General features: G+C 31.2%; 1 protein-coding gene across 5 annotated transcripts in view; it reads right to left on the minus strand.

Moving 5' to 3' along the window:
* Positions 1-1,189: 1,189 nt before the first annotated feature.
* The window catches only part of LOC115887128 (hepatocyte nuclear factor 6), a 26,314-nt gene continuing 2,952 nt past the window's right edge, over positions 1,190-24,551 (minus strand). For 2 of the 5 annotated variants that reach the window (XM_030906463.1, XM_030906462.1), the window contains exons 2-5: positions 12,796-14,626; positions 8,410-8,433; positions 6,985-7,115; positions 1,190-5,042 (exon numbers count right to left, since the gene is read on the minus strand). In XM_030906463.1, coding sequence (XP_030762323.1) covers positions 4,797-5,042; positions 6,985-7,115; positions 8,410-8,433; positions 12,796-14,104 — 1,710 coding nt within the window. In that variant the 5' untranslated portion in view covers positions 14,105-14,626 and the 3' untranslated portion in view covers positions 1,190-4,796. The remainder of the gene's footprint in view (positions 5,043-6,984; positions 7,116-8,409; positions 8,434-12,795; positions 14,627-24,551) is intronic. The other 3 variants (XM_030906466.1, XM_030906465.1, XM_030906464.1) reach the window with 3 other exon arrangements.

Genomic DNA, 24,551 nt, shown 5'->3' on the forward strand with positions numbered 1-24,551 from the left:
TATAAATAACAGAATGTTTGGATATTTTAATGTTTTATATGAATTTTTATCATGATGCCTAATTCCTAAAAAACTTCGTTTTGTACTGGCCTTTCTTGTGCGAAAAATCCAAAACAATATATTGGTGAAAGAAATATTTAGCACCCTCTCTTACAACGTTAAAATACGTTATAATTTCATTTTAGCAGTGTACTGTACGCCATTTAAAAATAATCTATAAATATGGATTTTATTATAGGTTTTTCTTCTAAAAATAGTACGATCTATTTAAAACCAGATGGCAGTAAGTATCTCAGGAATTCTAGCAAAATTTTAAATTGTGGACTCATGTATTAGTACTATTTTGTGGTATTTTATTACTAGAAATAAAAGCCTTATAAATATTTGTTAATAAAATGATTTGAAAAAGGAGAAATAAAATCCATTATATTTTTAATTATATCTTTAATCAACCTATAGTACTACATAATATGTGTAGATTTATGGTGTCATTCTACACTGGAAAAAGGATATGGTATTGCCATTTTTACACGATTTCTATTGCACTAAAATTATATAGACTAATGATCAATTTATGAGTTGTAAAAACCATTGGTAAAATAAAGACTATTGTCATGTTTTTGTCAACAAAAATGTGCTCGTGCAAGAAAATCATATAAAGCGCAGTGGAAACCGATATTTTTCCAAAATTTTGGAAATTTTAGGGTATTCTATCGCCAATAGAAATTCGCGAAATATGTCACTTGATGACATATTTCGCGAACAATTCTAAATCGTCACATAGCTGCTAATGTCGGTCAATAGCTAGCTATTGAGTATTCTATGTTGTTGTTTTAATAAATACACAATGAAAAACAAAATGGACTAGAAAAACTAAGAGGTTTTACGAAACAACCACCTTAAAACATAATTATTCCACAGCTTATGTACAAAACTTATCCTAGATTAAAAATCAGTATAAAACACAACGAAATTTATAATGAAACATAAATCTAAACTAAATTTTAATTGATTTGTACAATAATTCGAAAATTAAAGAAATAACTGAAACAGCTTGCTAAAAAGAATAGTATTTTATATTTTTATAAAGATCGAACACCACAACTGTATAAGCTGTCGGGTACACCAAAAAAAATATATATTTTTTTTCTTTTTAATTACCGTGAAAATATCGTTCACGATTATGAAAAAAAATCTGGTAATGTTTGAGCTCTTAATATTTATCAATTTAACTTTTTATTAATTCTTCTTTATCCATTTTTTTGTGATAAAATATAAAAAAATTGTGGAGGTTAACCTTTAATAACTCTCAAACGAGTCGATTAAATTAAAAATCATATTATACCCTTTGAAAAAGTGTTTCCTGTGTTAACGATACTTTCTCGGTAATTAAAAAAAAAGTACATTTTTTTGGTGCACCCTAATAAGCTGTTTTTAAGTTTTTCTTTAACAAAATCGAACATATATATATATATATATATAACCCGTTTCGTAAAACCTACAAAAAAATAGGGGCCTTATATAGGAGTTTTGGTGTTATTATATGGAATGTATATGTAAGTTAGAAAATCTTTTCATTTTCTTGTTGAATTTCTTCTTTGAAAACACTAAAATTTTGAAAATTCTCTGACTAAAAATGTGCTTCTAAATTATTTCAAAGATCCTGTATCAAAAGCTAAACATTTCATTTCAATTTAAGTCTCAAATTTTGGTATTTAATCAATGTTTTTCATGCACTATGCTGCATAGGGAATGTGATTTCGACTTTATCGTATATAAGACTCCTTCAAAAAACAATTTACAGTTACAATGTTGACTAGAATCTATACACAATTAACAATGTTTTAAGGCATTTTCGTGAACATAGATGTTTTCGATCACGACGACACAAGTTATCATCTAAAAATATAAATCTAAAGGGGGGACGTAGCTTCTAGATAGGGTAAGGGGGGCCTAAAGTATTCGTAATCAAAACTAAAAGCTTAGACGATCTACCTCGAAAAATAATAACAGTTCCATAGCAAAAGTGTTCCCAACAATACTAGGTATTATATAAATCTTGATGCCGAGTATATGTACACATTTATTTTAACAGTTCTAATATATAATATACTATCACTTGCGCATATTTTAACACAAAATTCCAAACCAAAATTTATGAATTTATCGTTTAGTTGCTACAAAATATTCACAATATCGGGTCACTTTATCAATTTACAGGAAGTATGCAATAAAAAACTAATTTGGAAGATTTACTTTAGATCCATGATACCAAATTTTTTATGTCCTCCAATTCTTATTATTTTTTCATACAAATATTAAAAAAAACAGTTTATATCACAGAATTTTCATTACGATTTTTAATTTTCACTTTAGTTATTAGAAGTGTGATATTTACTTGTAAACCTTCCAACCATAATCTCTTTCTTTAATATATATGTATAGATTTTGGGTTCTTTATGCTATAATATCTTTTACATAGATACATACAAACCATTTACAAAACATTATTATCTTACAAATTTGGTTCAAGAAGAAATTTTGCTTTTTCAGGACACTACAATGAAAATGAAATTATATCCTCACATCTTTGTTTATTTACACACAAATTCAAGTAGCATCACAAATCGGTATTAATATTTAATATAATTGTCTGTAAAAATTAGTTTCAATAAATTTTTGATTTAGTTTTTGCAAAAATGACCCCTCCTAGAATTTTTTCGTATTAAATATTTTTTTTTTGTTAATTTGTGACTGCTACAAAGCAGATACTTGTTTCAAAATGTTTGTCTTATAAAAAGATGAACATTTAAACGAAATAGATTTATATTTTGTACATTATTTATCAATCTGCTTCAATAACAGATGGCTTTATTTGTGCTAAAATATATTTTTTCAGATTTTTTTACCAAAATATAGTAGTATTGATAATATACATCTTTTTTTGTGAAATAATCTTTTAATTGATTCGTATTTGACCTGTGGTTAAGCTTACTGAATAGAAATCATCACAGATCGAACTAAAATAGTCAACTCTTCAAAAAACGATCTTCAACACAATATATGCGAAGCAGCTGTATGGATTGATTCAACCACTTCGTATAGAAAGAGGAAATTATCATCTACCCTAATTAATAAATATAATAAATTATTTATACATTGAGATATGACAGAAACAACAAAATCTACCAGATATTTACAATAAATACATATTCATTGATAAACATTTGATATAGTTATACATAATACCCAAATAAAATGAGGTACATGTTCATAAACAGCTAAATAAAAAGTAGACTTAGGTTTGATACAGCCAAAATAAAGGAATGTTTTTGGTAATATTGGTTTAATTAGTATTAGGTTTTTGCTTTTCTTAATAAAAACTTTTTGAAGATATTTGTACTGTTGGTGATTTTGAATGCCAGTTCAAATTACATACAAAAAGAATATATTCAACTCAAAAACCCCTTCTTTTACTCCTAAAACAACCGAGCTAAACTAAAGACATTTTTAATAATGCGTGAAAACTAAAAAAATATATAAATTTTAAATTAAAATATATCGAAAAAATAAATAAATGTATCACAGGATTGTAAAATTCGTATGATGCAAAAAATGTTGTTTTATGAGTAAGAGATCACATAGGAATACTAGAATAACATGTATAAGACTAAGTTCTGGATAATACATTGTCTGGACTAGGAATGAAAACTTATGATTAACGTGAAAAGTAGAAAAGCTAATACTTATTCTAAACGATTTTTATAAGACGATGTTTATATAGAGAAATTCAACTTGACTGACATTTGAAAATGCAAAAAGGTTTTTTTTATATCAATTGATGAACAAGAAAAAAAACGCGTCATAGTGGCCTTTGAGATGACAATCCATGATCATTTTATAAGCTTATAAAATGTATTTTCATAATATCGAAAGAATATTATAAAATGTATTTTTAGTTTAAAAATATAAAGACTAAATAAGAAGTGATTAAAAATTCAAATTGTCAATCAAGTGAAAATTGTTTTTTTAAACAAAATTATTTCATCAAATAAGACATTTGCAACTTTTTTGACGTGATATATACTTTTAATAAAATTTTAAAATATATTATTGGAACCGCAATTTTCGGGATATGGAATGATATTGTTAGTTTATAATTATTATTATCAATTTTAGCATAATATGCACTGTCAGACATTTATTTTTCTACATAACCCCCCATGTATTTATTTATTTTTTGGTAATATTAATTTTGTAGATGTGGAATGATAAACATTAAAAAATATTGTATAAATATGAAATAACACAGACATGGAATGTTAGTAATATATTATCACTTAAAAATTAAATCTAGAAAAAATATATTGGTATAAATAATTATACCAAAAATATGTGGAATAAGTTTTAACAAATATTACAAAAAAAAGAGTCCACTAATAAATATGTTAAAGAAGTTAGAAACTATCTTTTTATTATAAAAATCATATTGCTTATAAGTTATTTTGATATATATATTTTTTTTTCAAAAATGTTTTCAAATGTGTTTGTGTATTGCAAATGTCTTTTATTTGATATTACGTCAATTACTAACCGAAACCTAAAATAGTGCGATGAAAGATTGTCTTAACGATTGGAGGTCTGCGAAATCATTAAAATGCTACTGAAAGTCTTTTAAGAAAGTATCGGGGTAGGTCAAATACAGTGAATCTACGAATCTATAGTTCTTTTGAGTTTGGCGCTTCACCAAAACTTCAGTGTCACAGCAGCAAGAGATGGCGGTCTCGGAACGCATGTCACAAGACGTCATCATTGTCGTCTACGTCATTGTCAAGGTCTCCATCCTGGTCCAAGTCGTCTTGGTCCATGCCTGGAGACATCTGCTGGTGCATCATGCCTTGACCGGACTTGGGATCTTCGTCTTTCCACTTGTCCATCGATCTTCTTCGAGCGTTCATGAAGAAGTTGCCAACGGTGGTAGGTTCCAGACCCAGCTGTCTTGCAATGGTCACTTGCATCTCTTTTGAAGGTCGTTTGGTCTCCTGCAACATATATAAACCATTAAATTTAGGACTAAAAGACGAAATCGTGTTTTTTGTAACTCCAAATAAATATTGTTGGCCTCTGCTCAATATGATAAAAAAACGGCGTCAGCGATTGTTATAAAATGAAAATCGCTGTCATGTTATGTGTAAAATTATATGGGCAATGTCATCGATGTTCATTTCCAAGCGAACTGGATGCCATTTTTTTTTCGGTCATGCGGTATTATATACTATTTATTATATGATTATTAAATCGGAATTAAAATGTGGCTCTAAAAATATTATATTTATATTTAGAAGACTTTAATAAATAGTATATACCGGGTGCGTCTCAAAAGTGGCTCACGCCTATAACTTTTTTATTTTTTTAGATAAAAAAAATGAGATTTGGTTTGGTAAGGTTAGGTATTCAGTTGTTTTTGGTCATTTCATCTTTCAGCGGAAATGACAACAAATTTTGATTTTTAAATGGCACCCTCGGTATTTTTTTACTTTATTCTATAGAAAATGACATATATGTCAAATTTTCACATTCTCGCTTAATAAAAAATCGTATTTTAAAATTCATTCTAGAGTGGCATGGCTATGTTAAAAACACTAATTCTTTATCAAGGAGCCTTGGAAAAATAGATTTGATCGTCTAATGTTTTTAGTGTCTTGTCCTGGCCAGTTAGAATTTGATCAAATCGTATTTTTAATCATATCTCATATTTTTCAAATGGAACGAGGGTGGCTCATTAGCATATTTGGAAAAAGCATTTTTTTACGAATAATTTGATACCACACACTTGGTATTTCGAGTCAAATTTTTGTTACCGCAATTTATAATTTCAAATAAATCATATGCGGAAATGTCAAAAGTTGACAAATGATATGTCATTCTATTCAGAGTGTTATTTTCTACCGAATAAATTAAAAAAAATACCGAGGGTGCCTTTTAAAAATGAAAAGTTGTAAAACGGTGAAACAGGAAGTGACCGAAAACAATTGAATACGTCAATCAATCTTAATTTATGTCATATACTAACATACCAAATCTCGTTTTTTTAATTGAAAAAATAAAAAAGTTATAGGGGTGAGCCACTTTTGAGACGCACCCGGTATAAATTGGATTGATAATTTAATATTATTTGTAAAAAAAGCAAATGAAGGAACTGTATATTTCTTTTTCTGGTCCCTTAAGAAATTATCCGGCCAAATTATCGCCAGTAGTGCCAGTTACGATTCTTGTTTTTATGAAACGTAAATTGTGCATGTGGTTCGTTCAAATGAACGAATCGTAGGAGTCGATTAAGTATGAGAAATTGAATCGTGTGAATCGTAATGCCCATCACTAATGGGCACCTTTAGTTTCTGTAACTACCGGACTAAATCTAAGTCTGCTTGTAAGTTTGTTTTATTTATGACTTCCGGAGTGGAGTTGTGCATCTTTTTCGCGCCACAACTCCAAATCAATATTCTAAGTCGGGAACTTGCCGCTAGGGGGAGCGCGAGTGTTTTTTCTTTCGTATTTCGCAACCAGCGTAATTTCATCTGGTGAATTTCCGTAACCCCGATTACGTCAACATGTTTTTGGTCGGTGCGCATTTCATCGGATAAGATAAATAACCCTTTATTTCCCTCAAAACTCTGTTATTATCAAGCTTCTCAATTCGTTCTCAAAATTACCCCAATTATTTTAGTCTTCTTTTATTGTCATGAATTCCACATGCATTCTCGTCGTGTAGTTTCATAGAAATTATTTTCAAAATCCAAATTAGTTATTAAATTTTGATGAATTAGAGACAAATATTAAAAATAAATAAAATACAGCACTTAAGCACATAATAGGTAAATCTTACCTATTCTGTGCGGACGTCTTAAATGAAGTATATGTTTTAAACCGTTTTTTTTTCTTGGTTTAGGTAAAGATGAAAAAATATTGGTGAATTATTCTTACCTTAAAAATAGCCTGCAGAGTACGCCTCTGGAGGTCTGTAAAAACAAGACGAGGTTTCTTGGGCGTAGGTATTTGTTCCGAATTGTTCGAAGGGTCCTCTTTCCGTTTGCAACCTGGCAATTCATTAAAATCTTTTTGATTATTCTTTTTAGATGTTCTCTGGCCAATTTTTCTGGTTAGTTTGTTCAATTTATTTACAAGAACACTCACATCTTTCAATTTCTTAATTTTAACCATTTTGTTTTAAAGGGCTACCCTATATATTATGGTATTCTAGGAAACACCTTAAAATTTTCATGTGTCTATTTTTATAAAGTTCAATATAATATTTAGTTCTATGATCGTAGGCCGATTTTGGTGATTTTTTAGTCTAATTTTCTAAATTAGACTAAAAATTAAAAATTAATAATTAATTAATTTTCTAAATTTCTTAATGTGATAGGTGATCCGAATTGGATTCGGGAGACTTCCTCAACATATTCTGCAGATAAAAATAAGTAAAACAGTTCATATAAGGTTATGTCCTAAAATGCTTTGTTTCGGAGATACAGGGTGGAGAAGTTTCGTGTTTATCTCGGTTTTTTCCTAATAATTTCTGAAATAACGTCGATATTTGGATGAAAGTTGGTGTCTGTGTATTTTGTGATATGAGAAATTTGATTTCGATGTCATTATGACTTCTGTTTGAAGGGGGCGCCACCTACACGTTTTTTAACTGATTTGAAGCGTATATTATACTTTTTTGTCCGTACTTGTATAAAACTACTGAGTGTAATACATTTCCGTAATTTTCTACGTCTCTTGGTAAAAATCGTTACGAACAACCTTTTTCGAGATATTTGGAATGGAAATACATGTTATTATTGACAAAAAATGTTGACTAGATTTTTTATTTTTTTAAGCTAATCATGAATAAAAATACGATTTATACAAAAACTTTTCAAATTTATTATTTCAGACTGCTAACTATCCAGTCAACATGTATAATTTTTGTCAATTATGACATGTATTGAGTATTTCGATTCCAAATATCTTGAGAACCATTACTCGTAGCGAGTTTTTAATGAAAATATGTAGGTGGCGCCCCCTAATGGTAGGAGTTATACTGACATCGAAATTGAATTTCTCATATCAAAAAATACCCAAACACCAATTTCCATCCAAATATCGGGGTTAGCTAAGAAATTATTTGAAAAAAATCGAAATAAAAATGAAACTTCTACACCCTGTATCTCCGAAACGAAGCATTTTAGGACATAAATTTACACGAACTTTTTTACTTATTTTTATCTGCAGAATAAACTGCCGAAGCTTCCCGAACAAAATTCGGACCACTCTGTAGAGTATAGAGTTTTTAAGTATAGGATATTCGAAAGATATGAATGTTCTTAATATTTTTATGAAAAATACTGTAATTTTACTTACTGCCTCGTTGGGGGATCTGCGCAGCTGCAACAAAACAATTTACGTTATTCGAAATAATCAAAAATTTATAGAAAATACAATATCCTGGTATAAGAATTTAATAATGCATGTTCATAAACGGGACTAATTTTTGCTGACGCTACCAATCAATTTGTCTTCGAATATAAATAATTCAAGCAGATATTATACTCCGATGAATTTATTTAATTAAAACCGGCGAAGTTTGTAACCTTGGACGGAAAATCGATATAACTGACGTGGTGGTCTAGTCAAATTTTCTCAAGCATTTGGAAAATGCAAGAGTTCCCGCAAAGTTCGTTAACATCGATAATCATTTAACATACATAAACATACATGCGTGTGTGTTTTTTTCTGTAACTTTGTGTGGACAAAGAAAAAAAAAACGTTTTGTTTGAGTCAAAAAAATAATTGTTCATGCATACAGAAGCTATTATTTGAAGCATTGTCAGAAATTTGGCGCTAAAAAATACAGTTTTAATGTCATAAGCGTATCTTATCATGCAAGAGATGCCTGTGAAACATTTAGAGACATTTAGACTCACAAGCATGACGCAGAAGGGGGTTTTCTTCTCTTGCTGTTGACTGCTCTCACGTTTACATTGCGGATCTGGCAGTCTGCAATGAAACAAGAGAGAAGTCAACAACATCAAATCATGATAATATACAGAACAGTTCAAAATACACATAATATAAGAAATAGGGTTTCGCAACTTCGTCTTTTGATGAGTTCTGTATTAATTATTTCAATATTCTTTAAATTTTCGTATTTTACAAAACTCACCAAACGTTTTTTCAAAGGGCACAACTTTTAAAAAGGAAATATAAAAAATAGCATCTTATCACTTACCTCTGTACCGAATTTTTATTATGATCCTTACATATTCATGCTCTATAGTGCACTGATAAAATTATTACTAATAAAGACAAAAAATATGTAAGGAAAATGTTAAACATGATATTGATAAAGGCAATTTATAATTCCATATAGGTATACAGGGTTGTTCAAAATTGAACATACCACACGGAGCTAAACGATGAGATTTTTACAAATTGTAAGTTTTGGGTTTGATGAAGGACTATTAGAGGTACAATTTAAAAATAATTTTACAAGATACAGAGTGTCCCAAATAAGTAAAAAATATCAAAGTTGTATTTTTTTAAATGGAACACCCTGTATATTATTACATTTTTAGTTTCTACGATTAAAATAAAGGTAAATTTGATTAAGATTTATTATACTTACCGTTTTTGAAATATTTTCAATTTTGTGAAATTGCAGTAAAAATTTTAAGGCTTCATTTCTCCAAGGGTATCAAAATTTTTGATACTAAATATTTACTGAAGTTTATTTAGTGATCAGTTATTGTGTAGTAATAATAAAAATAATACTACCTTATACAGAGTGTCTAAAAATTTATTTTAAATAATTATTAGCTTCAAACGGCAATAACTTGTTTAATTTAAATGGAACACCCTGTATATTTTACTAGAATCAGATGCACAATTTAATTGTCTATCAAATTATATTAAACCATTTTTTACCTATCTCTTTAAGTTTCCGTAGAAAATGCATTTTCTTGTAATTTAGAACTTATTTATCAATATACCCATGGACTATTGACATTTTAGGTCATTTTTAAAGATGTACCAAATTTTTAAAGAGTACAGATACTAATATTGTCGATATAATTCGTTTATTTCATTAAAAAATAAAAAAAAAACTGTTTAAATATTTGTTAAAGAGGACCAATTAATATGATGCCGTATTCAAACTACATTAACTGACTGTTTGCGTTGATTAATAATAATTGCTCCAAATACTAAAAAACTGAATTTTGTATGGGCATTAGACAGTGTGATAAAAAGTAACACCTTAAAAATGATATTTCATTTTTTAATAAATGCTTATTTATAACAACAAAGACTTTAATTTGATAACTTATTATTATATTGATTTCTGACTCAAATCCACATTTATTTATAATAATTTATTAACGAACACAATTAAGTATGTAATTAATTAGTATATGGGCGGAAATAATGTGTTATATTTAATTAATGGTATACTATTTAAATCTTTTATAAAGATTTAAATAGTTTTCTTTTTGCATACAAATGGTTAGTAATATTATCGTTTTGCTAAAAACGATAATATTACTAGTCTGTACATTTTATACATTTGTTGCTTTAAAAACAATCTAAAATGTCAATATTCCATGGATATATTGATAAATGAGGTCTAAATTATAAGAAAATGCATTTTCTACGAAAACTTGAAGGGATAGGTAAAAATGGTATAATACAATTTGATAGACAATTTAATTGTGCATCTGATTCTCCTAAAATATACAGGGCATTCCATTTAAATTAAAGAAGTTATTGCCCTTTTGAAGCTAATAATTATTTAAAATAAATTTTTAGACACTCTGTATAAGGTAGTATTATTTTTATTATTGCAACACAATAACTGATCAATAAATAAACTTCATTAAATATTTAGTATTAAAAACATTGATACCCTTGGAGAAATGAAGCTTTAAAATTTTTACTGCAATTTCACAAAATTGAAAATATTTCAAAAACGGTAAGGTTTAAGTATAATAAACCTTAATCAAATTTCACCTTTATTTTAATCGTAGAAACTAAAATGTAATAATATACAGGGTGTTCCATTTAAAAAAATACAACTTTGATATTTTTTATTTATTTGGGACACTCTGTATCTTGTAAAAATATTTTTAAATTGTAGCTCTAATAGTCCTTCAACGAACCCCAAACTTACAATTTGTAAAAATCTCATCGTTTAGCTACAATACTCCGTGTCGTATGTGGTGAACAACCCTGTATATAAATACCAAACCAATAAATCTATAAATAGAAACAAAAAAAAAATAATGAAATAAACAAAATTGTAAATTTATCATAAATATTTAAATAAAAATAAATAAGGGTAATAAAACATAATAAATTGATATTACTACCCCAATATAACTGGATATACAAAAAGATAATTAAGTAACTATAAGAAAAAAAAAAGACAAACAAATAGATAACAAATGAAGTGGAATGATATAAGAAGTTATTATTAAAGGTTAAATTGAAAATCAATAGAATTTTTAGGAAAGTCCGTCTGTCTTAGAAAAAGAATTGTCACTTATCTGGGTCAATTTTTTGAGTGATGAGAATTTTTATTGCACTGACTTTGTAGGATTAGTTGAATTGTTGTTTGAAAGCTTTTAATTAAAATTAAATAATTTGTTGAATTGATTTATAGGTTTCTTTAACAGTTCCTTTCAGTAAGATAACTTGTGTTTCTTGAAACAGTTTACATAAATATAATATAATAAGAATAAATATAAATTATAGGTCTAGGAATATTGGTAAACATCATTACTAAGGGTGTATATGCTTTTTCGTCATAAGGAAAGCTTGTTTTCTATGACACGAGCTTACATTTCAGAGCCTGTCTATTGGTGTGAAGGTGAATCATCAGACAGCTATCGATTTTTCCATGCTTTCAGTTTTCCGTGCTTTCAGCACATATAAACGCAACGTTGCCGCTTTTTTGATAGGAAAATTCGACATATGACAAGATATTTTGTTTCGTTATTTATATTGCCTTCAAAAAAAATCGGTACAAGTTTAACTAAGCGTACAATTTACTACTTCTACTTGAAAAATATGTAATTGTTAAACGCGCCTTGCTTTTGTATAAACCGGTTTATTTTGAATTAGAAAAGGGGTCCTGAATTTTTCTATATCCCCTGTATAAAACAAGCTTTCTTTCTTGTATTATTTGCGTCTTTGAAATATGGCTCGGAAAACATTTTAAAACCTGAATGCTTCATAGGGGTATTAAAAAATGATCAAAGTTGTGCGCTGTGGTTGGAAAGCTCTTATTCTGGAAAATGCTTTGATTATAATCGAACTTTTGAACGCAGTGTGTAAAAAATCTGTTGATAAAATCATTCATACGAAGAATAAAAGTGATTAAGCTTTATGAACGAGCTCTGTGAAAAAAATGCGGCACTATCAATGTCATTAAATGATAAAACATGTTGTTTTGTAATTATGTGTATGTTGTTATAAAAGAGCATTTTGCTTTGAATGTTTTATGGTGGAACTGTTGGTTCAGGTCTCACCTGCACTGAGTACCCGCACGGTTGTAGTAATAGACGCGACCCTTTATTTACTTAATTGATAGTTCCAACATGTAACGAAAAAGCGTGGAATTTTGATAAGCAAAAGAATATAGTTTTTATTTTAGATTCTTTATATTTCGTAGTATGCGGGCCATTTAATACATCCGCTTTACGAAACAAATTCATTTGACTTGTGGATGTAAACAGACATGTGTGTACTAACCTGCTAATCGCAGAGCGGACATTCTCTGGAATTCTGGTTCCTGTAACCATTTCCACATCCTTCTGAAGGTTTCTCGGCCTGACTTGAGTTTTGACCAAGGTTTTGGATTCCTCAGGAGGTCCGAAAGAGTCCCCTGGGACCGACACAATACTCTCTGGGCGAAGATGGCTTGGGGAATGCTGTACCTCTTCAACTCAGCACTTATCTTTTGGGCCAACTCTTTGGTGTTGATTTCTTCTACGTCTGTAGGAATAGCAGACACTGTAAGAGAGCCAGAACTGCCATTTTTGATTTGTAAACTACCATGCTGACTTTGCTGTTGCTGGCTTTGTTGGTGTTGGTTACCTGGAGGTGTTTGCTGCAGCGTAACCACGGGTGGCGAAGGCGAACAATCGCGTTGGGGAGGTGCAATTTGCACGAGCGTTGGGGGATGGTTTTGCAGTCCCAGTCCGTTGAGCGTGGTCTGTCCACTAAAACTAGTCACTAGCGTGCCTTCAGGCGAGTTCAGGGATCCCGAGCCTGGGGGGCTCAGCTGAGGGCTGTGCAAAGTTCGGCTCACTATTTCACCTTGTCGGGCACCGTACGGCGAGTCGTAGCCCTGCGGAGAGAGGCTCTTCTGCGGCGAGGGCAGCCCGTTTTGGCTATAGGCGCTCTGGGGACTGATGGGACTCGCCTGCTGCTGCAGACCCATGCTAGGCGATGAGTAGTTGTGCGGCGGGGTCATCTCGATGTTGTTCATGGTGTAGGGCGCGCTGGCATTGAGCCCGATGCCAATACCCTGGATGCTGTTGTTCTGCATGACTGCGAAAGAGCCGGTAACGTTGCTGGCATGGCCGTAGGCGAACTTGTCGGACACGGTGGAGATGGGCGGCAGCGGTTGCAGCGGAGTGAGCGTGGCGTACGAGGAGCTGGGACTGTAGCCTGCCGGGGACATCCTGCCGTTGACGGTGGTGAGCGTCTGGTAGGTTGGCTCGGGATTGAGCCCGCGGTAGTCATTGGTGTCGATCATCACCGAGCTGGGCGACAGCTTGGGGCTGAGCAACTCGGACTCCCGGGACTCTTCCTGTGGCTGCACGATGACGGACAGAGGGCCATCGGCGTCCTCCTGTTTGACAACACGGCGCTCGACCACGGCGCGTGACAGCACCCTCATCGTGGTCACGACTCGCGTCTCCATGCCTCCGGTGAGGACGGCGTGCGTGTGCGCCGCGGCGCCTGCCGCCGAATCGACCGCCTGCTCGCCGAGCGTCTGCTGCTGCCCGATCAGGCCTTCCATGGTGCCATGCTCGCTAGGGGGGCAGCTCACCATGCGGGGGACCGCGGCTCATGCCCTGCGCGACGGGGGCGCCCTACGAGTCCTGGGACTGCGCTGACGACCGGCCCGTGGCCATTGCAGCCGCCGAAACGATTCCGAACCCGCACTCGCACTCGCACTCCACACTTGCTTCGATCAGGCGGTGGTGAATTCGATCAGCGTGAGCGTTCTCCGATTGCAGCTCGGTAGCCGGTCGATACTGGATTGAATGGGGGAGCGGGCGACGCCAGGTGGTTTGTGCGCGCGTCCCTCCCGACCCTCGGCCTCGTGCTGCGCCCGCGGGCTTCCGCGCCGTCGTTTCCTCCCCCGGCTTCCCGCCACGATGCCCTGCTTTCAGCCCTCGAAGGGTCGCACCGACGTGCTGGCCTGGCCTGGCTCTCCTTCCCTTTGTCTGCTTCACGTTCACAACAAACCCCGTTTCTCCGTCTTCTGTCGCTTCGTCCCTCTCGCACTCAAATTTGCCTCCTTTTTGCGTCTCGACCGTTACTTACCAAACATAATCGCCTATACTTCTTCCTGGGAACAAACAAAAAATATTATTTATCATAAATACCGTATTTTAATTACTTTTTTTAAGTACTATACCCAACAACCCCCTTAACCTGACACTCTTTATTTTTTTTTGAAATTATTACGAAATTAATTAACTCTTAGGGATTTCGCTAATGCTATTATCTATATTAATTAACTTAATTAAAAATAACTTTTTGTATTTTTTGTAGCATATTTTAAAATTAGTTAATTTGCTAATTTTCAGAGATGCCCGCTAATGCAATTATTTATATTAAATTTAATTAAAAATGAATTACCTAAAACTTTATGAAGAATTACAGTACTTTTTACGTGTTCTGGATTAGATTAAATTAAAATTAAATTAGAAACACTGCTATACACTACTTCATGTAAACTGAAACGTTTTTACATTTTAATATTTTCATATAAGTTCATCCATATAAAAATATTTCAACTGTCTATTTGATTTCTTTTTACTAGTCTATGTGGAAGCCTTATATCTGATAACCCATTTAGGGTAAAACATTGCCTTCCTTTAAACATGACTAGTCACACGTACATATTATTTGTAAAAATAGAGGGCTTAATTTTGTTTTCGTTTATAGACCAAGCTTATTTTTGTACGTGCTTTAATATTTTTCTGCTGTACATTAAAAAACTTGCACGAAAGTATTTAAAATCTCCCTACCAAAATATTAATATATTTAATGTATAAATTTAGTTCACTATTTAATACAATATATTATAAGAACAAAATAATATTAGTTAAACAATATATAAATATAGGAAGTCTCATTGTTTTTCAGCTTGATTATATACATATATCTGTGTACACCGATAAGGCTTAATGTTAAAAACAAATAAGCTCGTGTGTTATCAACATATGTTCCCCTTAAATAACTCTCTGCACCTGGTTTTGTTGAAAACCCTCACAGAAGGGTAAATGACTTACTAAAAATTGCGTCACTACAAACAGAAAGCTTTCACGTTAAGCGCTAATTCCTATTTAGATTTTGTTCATTTTCATTTTAATTCTTGCTGTAAAATATTTCGTTTTTAGAAAGTATATATACTGCCCTCTGCATTTTCCAGTTGTAGTTAGTTAAAACATTGATTTTCCACGAGTTCAGCTCCATCTGTTGCCATTTTCCTCCAATTCGTTCGGGAAATCCATACTCTCAAAGCAGATTTTCCTTAAAGCTAATCGAAATATGGCTAAATCAAAGCTCAGTAATTACTGTAAGCTCAAAAAGAGAACTTTTTTAACATTGAATCGTGTTATTGAATATTATTTGAATTTTCTGCCAATCTCAATTACTAGAATATCAATATGATGGCGTTCGTTGTAGTAAACTCTAAAAATAATATTGAATACATTTACATATTTGCATATTTTTCGACCAGGTGTTAATATATGTTTATTTAATAAAATCAATTTTTATTTTTAATTGAACATTTATTTTAAATTATTTTAATGTATTACAACTTTTCTCTTTGAATTTTATAATTGCTAGACCTATTTTAAAGGCGTTTAAAAAGTTTGAAACCCTATATTACAGTAAGGGCTAGTGAAGTTTCACACAAAAATAATAAATGAATATATTAAGGCTTTAGAATTATATTTTATAGTTTGGTAAATTATATTTTAGTAATTTTATTGGGTATATATAGTCAGTAGATAAAGTAGAATCGGCTGTGTGATCAATAAAATTCAAAAGTATCGACCACCAGGTAGAGACAGTTCAATAATAAGCAAGAAAAAGGGATATACCTTCTTGGTAAATTCGTGTTTCTTTACAAGGGATTGTAAAAACAGGGACTAACCATAGGGTATCTATTTATCTTGAATAGTATTGGAGAAATATGGTTTCTTCTGAAATCAATAACGGTTTTAATATACAGGGTGATTTTTGTAGAACCCAAATACATATATTCATTTACTTAAGCCTCATTCAGAACCTGGCAATTAGTGGTTTCATTTAGCGTAGAAGTTTGTTCCTTTAACTTCAATGTAAGCATTCAGAACGTCCAAATTAGTGGTAGACATTTTTAATTAGTAGACAAAGTTATCAAACTTTTAACTTTTCCACTAATTATACTTCAAAATTTGCGAGAAATGTCATTTTGGACTTTGAATATCTTCCATCATGAGAAATTGTAGTTAGAAATCAAAAGTTGATTGTTTTATAAGCTAAATATTGGGCTTTCTCTATGGATACAGTTGACTACCGATCCAAGGTGTTGCTAGGATATGTTTTTTAAACTTTGTGAATGATCGTAAATTAAAAAGTATAAAGTGTAATTGAAACCACTAATTACGAGGTTCTCAATAAAGCTTTAGATAATATTAAATTACTGATGAAGTATTATAACCTTTAGTTTATGAATTGTAAAAACTCATTATCAACCTGATTTAATTCAAGTAAGTTATTTTTATTGGACTTTTCAAAACATATACTTATATTTTATATTAATATGAAAATCAGTGGCCAGGAAACTTCTTGGTATTTTCACTTCAGTAATTTTCTATCTAAACGTTATTTGGCTTTTTGTCTGTGCAAATAAAACAGGAAAAAAATTGGAAACATGCCGATGCGTTATGTCAATCGGAAGTTAATCGAGGAAATGGATATTTTCTTTTAATTCCCCTGGGATGAAACACAAATAATAAATGCCTGCTCATCGGTGGAACTTTTTTTATAGAAATATTGAATTTTTGCTGACTTTGTATCTATGGAAACCACACGCAGATAGGGATAGTCTTAGTTTTTCTTATAAAAATATGTCTCTTTGATTTTTTTTACCAGTGAAAATACGTAAATTATTAACATTTCAATATTTTCTTTGCTTGACGACTGTGATGCCATAAAAGTTCTAACAAGCGTCAGTTAGAATTACCCTCTCTTTCTTTTGTGTCTCATATTTAAATAGGGGTCCTATAAACACCTTACTTTTCTGAAACCCATTTTACAGCTTTAGTGTTTGCCAGGTAGTAAACTCATTCCAATATTCTCAATAGAAATATCACAAAGTGGTAAAGGTACTGATCACTGTTACATTATATTTATGTTTAATTGCTGTTATGTTGATATTGTTAAAATAAATATATTTTTTTTATGTTGGCTAAATGGTTAGATTGTTAAATCGATATTCAATTTCTGAGGGTGCATTTTAGAAATCACACGAGTGTGTCTAATTTAAATATGGGAAATGAATATGAACTTTTGATTAAAGCAGTAGTAAAAGCGACTCCAGGTGGTCTAAAATCACCCTTCCCATACACCTGGAACATATCGCTCCGTTTAATACAGGGAATTATGCGGAAATGTTCAGTTTATATTAACTATTCTCAATTAAAAAATAAGGCTATTAGATTTAACGCGTTTCCGTATACAGGGTTGTTCACCACATACGACACGGAGTATTGTAGCTAAACGATTAGATTTTTACAAATTGTAAGTTTTGGATTCGTTGAAGGTCTATTAGAGCTACAATTTAAAAATATTTTTACAAGATACAGTGTGTCCCAAATAAGTAAAAAATATTATAGTTGTATTTTTTTAAATGGAACACCCTGTATATTATTCTATTTTTGGATTCTACGATTGAAATAAAGGTAAATTTGATTAAGGTTTATCACACTTAAACCTTACCGTTTTTGAAATATTTTCAATTTTATGAAATTATAGTAAAAATTTTAAGGCTTTATTTCTCCCAGGGTATCAAAGTTTTTAATACTAAATATTTACTGAAGATTATTTATTGATCAGATATTGTGTTGCAATAATAAAAATTTTACTACCTTATACAGAGTGTCCAAAAATTTATATTATATAATTACTAGCTTTAAACGGCAATAACTTGTTTAATTTAAATGGAACACCCTATATATTTTACGTGAATCAGATGTACAATGTAATTGTCTATGAAATTGTATTATACCATTTTTCACCCATCTCTTGAAGTTTTCGTAGAAAATGCATTTTCTTATAATTTTGACCTCATTTATCACTATACCCATGGAATATTGACATTTCAGATTTTTTTATAGCACCATAATATGTACAAAATATACAGGTGGTAAATATTGCAAGCCCATTTGCATACAAAAAAACTATTTAAATCTTTGTAAAAGAGTATACGAATTAAATATATCACCATTATTTCCTATAAAAAAACACCAAAAGTTAGTTACATACTTGTAAATTGTTTTAATTAATAAATTATTCTAAATAAATGTAGATTTGGCTCAGAAATCAATATAATAATAAGTTGTGAAAATGAATGTCTCTGTTTTTATAAATAAGCATTCGTCAATAAATGAAATAAAATTTATAAGCTGTTACTTTTTACCACACTGTCTAATATACACATAAAATTCAGTTTTTTAGTATTTGGAACAGTTATTACTTTAACGTAAACAGTCAATTTAATGTAGTTTGAATACTGGGATCATATTAATTGGTCCTCTTTAACAAAAAATATTTAAACAGTTTTATTTTTATTTTTTAATTAACTAAGCGAACTATATCGACAATATTAGTATCTGTACCCTTTGAAAATTTGTCACATCGTTAAAAATAAGCTAAAATGTCAATATTCCATGGGTATACTGATAAATGAGGCCTAAATTATAAGAAAATGCATTTTCTATGAAAACTTGAAGAGATGGGTAAAAAATGGAACAATACAATTTGATAGACAACTACATTGTGCATCTGATTCACGTAAAATATATAGGGTGTTCCATTTAAATTAAACAAGTTATTGCCGTTTAAAGCTAGTAATTATTTAATATAAATTTTTGGACACTCTGTATAAGGTAGTAAAATTTTTATTATTGCAACACAATATCTGATCAATAAATAATCTTCAGTAAATATTTAGTATTAAAAACTTTGATACCCTTGGAGAAATTTTTTTACTGCAATTTCATAAAATTGAAAATATTTCAAAAACGGTAAGGTTTAAGTGTGATAAACCTTAATCAAATTTACCTTTATTTCAACCGTAGAATCTAAAAATAGAATAATATACAAGGTGTTCTATTTAAAAAAATACAACTATAATATTTTTTACTTATTTGGGACACTCTGTATCTTGTATAAATATTTTTAAATTGTAGCTCTAATACACCTTCAACGAACCCAAAACTTACAATTTGTAAAAATCTAATCGTTTAGCTACAATATTCCGTGTCGTATGTGGTGAACAACCCTGTATACATAATATGTATTTGAGGAATTTTTCAATAAAGATGTCAGTGAATTAGTTTGCTAAATCTGATACATGTACGCACATCCTTCTCTCGTTTATTTAACGTATTTGGGGAACTCTATTCTACCCCATTAAAATTAAATGGAAGATAGTGTGGTTGGAAATGGCGTTATAGCACACGAGAGAATTGTCAGATTCTTGGAAGAGTAATAAACGTTGATAAGACGTGCATATAAAAGTTCTATCTTTTCATATCTCAATTAATTGGAGTCCTAAAATTATTCTTTATAGTTTTTGCCAATAATAATTTATAATTCTTACTTAACTACCAAATATACCGTATGATCGAATAAAAACGGCGTCAGCGATGGCTATGAAATGAAGATCGCTGTCATTTTATATGGGAAATGTCATCGATCGACATTTCCAAGCCAACGGGACGCCGTTTTTATTCGATCATACGGTATAACTTATACAGGGTTCGGAAATAGTGCGTCGGACATCTGTTGTAGCTCCTGTAACAAAAAAAAACTGAGGGTAATATACAGGGTGTTCCATTAAAAAAAAAATATCTCGATCCTCTCACACTTTTTTGAGCCACCCTGCAGAAGTTAAAATATTTTCCTGAAATACATCTTAGGACATATTTTAGGTTTGCAATTTCTAAGTTTATTAGTATAGGAGCTACACTATTGCCGGAGCCTGTATAAAAATCCAGCTGAAATGTTTAACCGGTATAACTATTTCTTTACTAAAAAAGAGTTCAGTTTCACCAAATGAACAGATTTAGCTTTCTACATCAAAAGGTATGAAGAGCAAATACATGGAGAAGCATGCAATTAAGCGATGCAATCAAAATATTTATAATGTACACAGAGAATCCTGAGCTTATTTTTCAGGCATCGATTTTGGCATGTTTACAGCCGAATGTTTCAGATTAATTTATGCTCAAAGGAGGCGAAAATTATTCTGAAGTAATTTCAGAGAGGCTAATTATTGAATAAATTAACACACAGTTGATTAAAAAAGCAACAACCGTGGACGAATAAGTTATAATTGTTTTTCTGGAAATTTATCTCAGATAGAAAACTGTATTTTGTATTTATAGCCCATCCTTAATTTTTCATTTTTGAATTGAAAAGCACACAATTTTGTTAATTTGAATAGGAAACTGTAATAATTTATTATACACTCAGACAAAACAGAAAAAAAAGGTTATCCAAGATGGTTGAAAATAGCAAATGCATTGTCTCTTTGAAAACCGAATATTATTAATGCTATGTATTCAGTTTGAATTGCTATGTTTTCCTGAGGATGGAATTCTATTGAAACACAGTTTGCTTATTGAATGCCGTTGTGAAAATGGATATATTGTCAGTAAGATAGGCTTCGAGCTCGCAGGTCGATATTCTGTGTTATATATCGTATCGGTGCCCAATCAAATTTAAATGACATGTCAACGAGAAAGGTATTCAATGGGCATAATTAGAAGTTCGTGATTGTGTTTGACCGCTGAAAATGAAACTCTGAATTCCTGAAAAAAATACAATGGATATTATTCAGTCGTTGCCAAAAATGTACCAGTTAAAAAACTGTTTTGTCAAACTATAAAATAATTCTTTATTATTATACATTTAGATGTGAAAAAAATCTACTATATACCTGAAATTATTATTTTTTTGTGAATAGACTAAAGATCAAACATTTTTTGTCTTTGTAATTCCACTGTGCCAGTTTTAATTTAGATGAAAGGTTCATTTTTAATATGCGAAATCCTTATGGAATAATAACGTTACAAAATACAACAACAAAGGGATTTATGTATTTTTTTGCTTGTTCCTAATATTCTCTTTACACATAATAATATCGTATATTATTGGTTAGCACAGGTATTTTATAAATATAACCAAAAAATTGGTCAAGTGCTAGTCGGACTCCATTCATCTATACTAATATATAAAATCCTTAAATGACTGACATACTGATTAATCACGATCCTGCTCAAACCACTCAACGTAAGAAGCTCAATTTTGGCATACAGGTTGATTCTAGTATGTAGAGGTTCGATAAGAAGGGTTTTTTCGAAATTCCAGTTCCAAGAGGGTGAAACCACCCCTCAAATATTACAATATTTTTTATTTAAAAAACGATCAAGTTTCCGAAAAAACGGCTAAACACGTATATTTTATTTTGTTTTTTTTACATATTTTAGTATTTTTTTAAAATGTATACAGGGTGTTTCGAAAAATCTGGTCATTGATTAATCACGATCCTGCTTAAAGCGCTTGACGTAAAAAGCTGATTTTTGGAAAACAGATTGACTTTAGGGTGTAGAGGTTCGATAAGAAGGGATTTTTCGAAACTCGAATTCTAAGGGGGTGAAACTATTCATCAAATATTAAAATATTTTTTATTTAAAAACCGTGAGTTTTTCGGAAAAACTCTTAAACACGTGTATTTTATTTTGTTGTTATACATATTTTAAGATTTTTTATTTTCTGCAAATTGTAAGGTTAACAATTATTATTAATAATGTCATTTATATTTGAATTGCTCAGATCAGTTGAGATGAGTGAATTCGGCGCACACACGCTGTTGTCAGGTTGAGCAGTACTTCCTTTAGGTTCTGATGTTTGTATTTTCTGATAATTATTGATTGCATAATCGACATCCTTTCCGTAATATTGTGTATGCATCGTCACTGGCATAAGGTTTGGTATGTTTGTGTTTGAATGGTTATTGGAATTTACTTTTAATTCTAAGTAATGCTTATTTTGGCAATGATTCTAAATTCCCAGAATATTAAATTGCAACTTTGCAGTATAAGTCAAATTTCTTCGAGCGGAACTCTATCTGATCGATGTAGGTTTCCCATTTTTCCTTCAGCTTCAAAGCAGGTGTTTTAGTCAGTGTAATTTGTTGGAATTTTCCTGTTTTACCCGTTTGTTGGGGATAATCACTGACTAGAACTATAAGGGATACTTTTGCTGTTTGAGTTGTACCTTACCTTTTAAAAGTATCTCTGAGCCGTTTTATACGGGATTTTAATCTGCTCGTGGCTGGCAAGTTTTTTTTGATCGCCATTTCGTCTAGTGTGATTTGTACTATTCAAATTATTTCTTAACAGGGAAAGGCTTTTGTTTTATTTCTTTGTCATCGTCGATTTTCTTGGGAAGAGGAACATAAAACCACCACCTGTTCCAGTAATTTCTGCTTTCTGAATCCAGCAATTTGGACATCCACCTATTAGGAAAAATAACTACATTTTTTGTGAAGCCCAGCAAGGTAACTTTTTATGACATTTTCTATATTTCTACAGTTGCAACGTGTTTTGATTTTTAATTAATTATAGCTGTATGTTCCTTTTGTTTCAAACTATCCCTTCTAGGTAACTTTCTTTTTATTTCGTAAACCTAATACCGCTCTCGGTTTTAGGGCTTTTTGGACTAGGATTTTTTTACACCAGGATTTTTTAAGACCAGGATTGTTCCCACCAGACTTTTAAGACCAGGATTTTTCCACCAGGATTTTTCTGGCTTGCTTTTTCTGGCAGACTTTTTGCAGTACGTTTCTCTGGAAGTGATTTCCCTCTACAGCACTCAGCTTGGCAAATACGTCGCTGGATCAGATCGGAAGCAGAGACAAGTAAACGTTACTGAAAATGTTATCTTCCCCTATTTGTTTTTTTTTTCCCTTTTCTTACTTACCTTTTTTTTTATCTTATATTGATTCAAGGTTCAAGAGTTCAAGGTACATACGGTTCGGTTTTCAATTTTTAATTAAATTTAGTATATATAACGTCATCAAATTTGGTTCATTTTTTTTTATTTAATATCATTATACAATACTCTATTAATTTATCTTAGGACAGCGAAGTCTTAGTAATAGGGTTCCCGTTTTACCCTTTGGGTACGGAACCCTAAAAACGGTGTCACAGTAGCAACCGTTATAAGAATATTATAGAGGGTGAATCTTAAATAAGTGCAAAATATTTTCCGGGATCGATTTTATCTTCACTGTTTTTCAAAATAAATAAAAAATAACCGAGTTATTTTACTTTAAAATTTTCAAAAAAATGATATTTTGCTAAAATTTTGAGAAGCACTGGATTTTTTTTCTGTATTTTCTTTCTTGTAAATTTAATCTACTAACTATATGACCATATTATCACTAAAAACCCTCATAATGGTTTTTCTGGGGTCGAAATATACTATCCCTAAAAATATTTGCACTTATTTAACACTCACCCTGTATATAATTTTGAGTTTTAATATCTGTTACGTTTATAAAAATAATATTTGATTTACAGGTTAAAAGATGACACCATGAACAAAGTGAAGAGAAAGGGACAAAGTAAAAGGGTAAGTAAATAATACTTTATAAATATTATCTCGAAATTTTAGCAAGTGTCTTAGCATTTCGTGAATGCTTGACTACTAGTATCACTCTAGAACACTACAATCGTATGAAACAGCCTTCGCAATAGAATGGCAGTTCCTCGACATCTGAGACGTAATTTTAATTTTCAAATGTAATTTCTGAAACTGTATTCTGCAAATATCAGGTCACGAAGCTCCCTCAATTATCCAAAGGCTTGTCTCCAAACATTTTAAAGGAGATGTGCGAGTTTGTGCCGGAGGCTTGCGAATCTCTGGAGTAATTCAAGGACGGTCTCAATACCGCTGGATAAGCTTGTGTTTTATTTCGATTG

This window comes from Sitophilus oryzae, unplaced genomic scaffold (genome assembly GCF_002938485.1).
Source record: "Sitophilus oryzae breed Bouriz unplaced genomic scaffold, Soryzae_2.0 scaffold_552_pilon_pilon, whole genome shotgun sequence".
In the NCBI taxonomy this organism is placed as follows: domain Eukaryota; kingdom Metazoa; phylum Arthropoda; class Insecta; order Coleoptera; family Curculionidae; genus Sitophilus; species Sitophilus oryzae.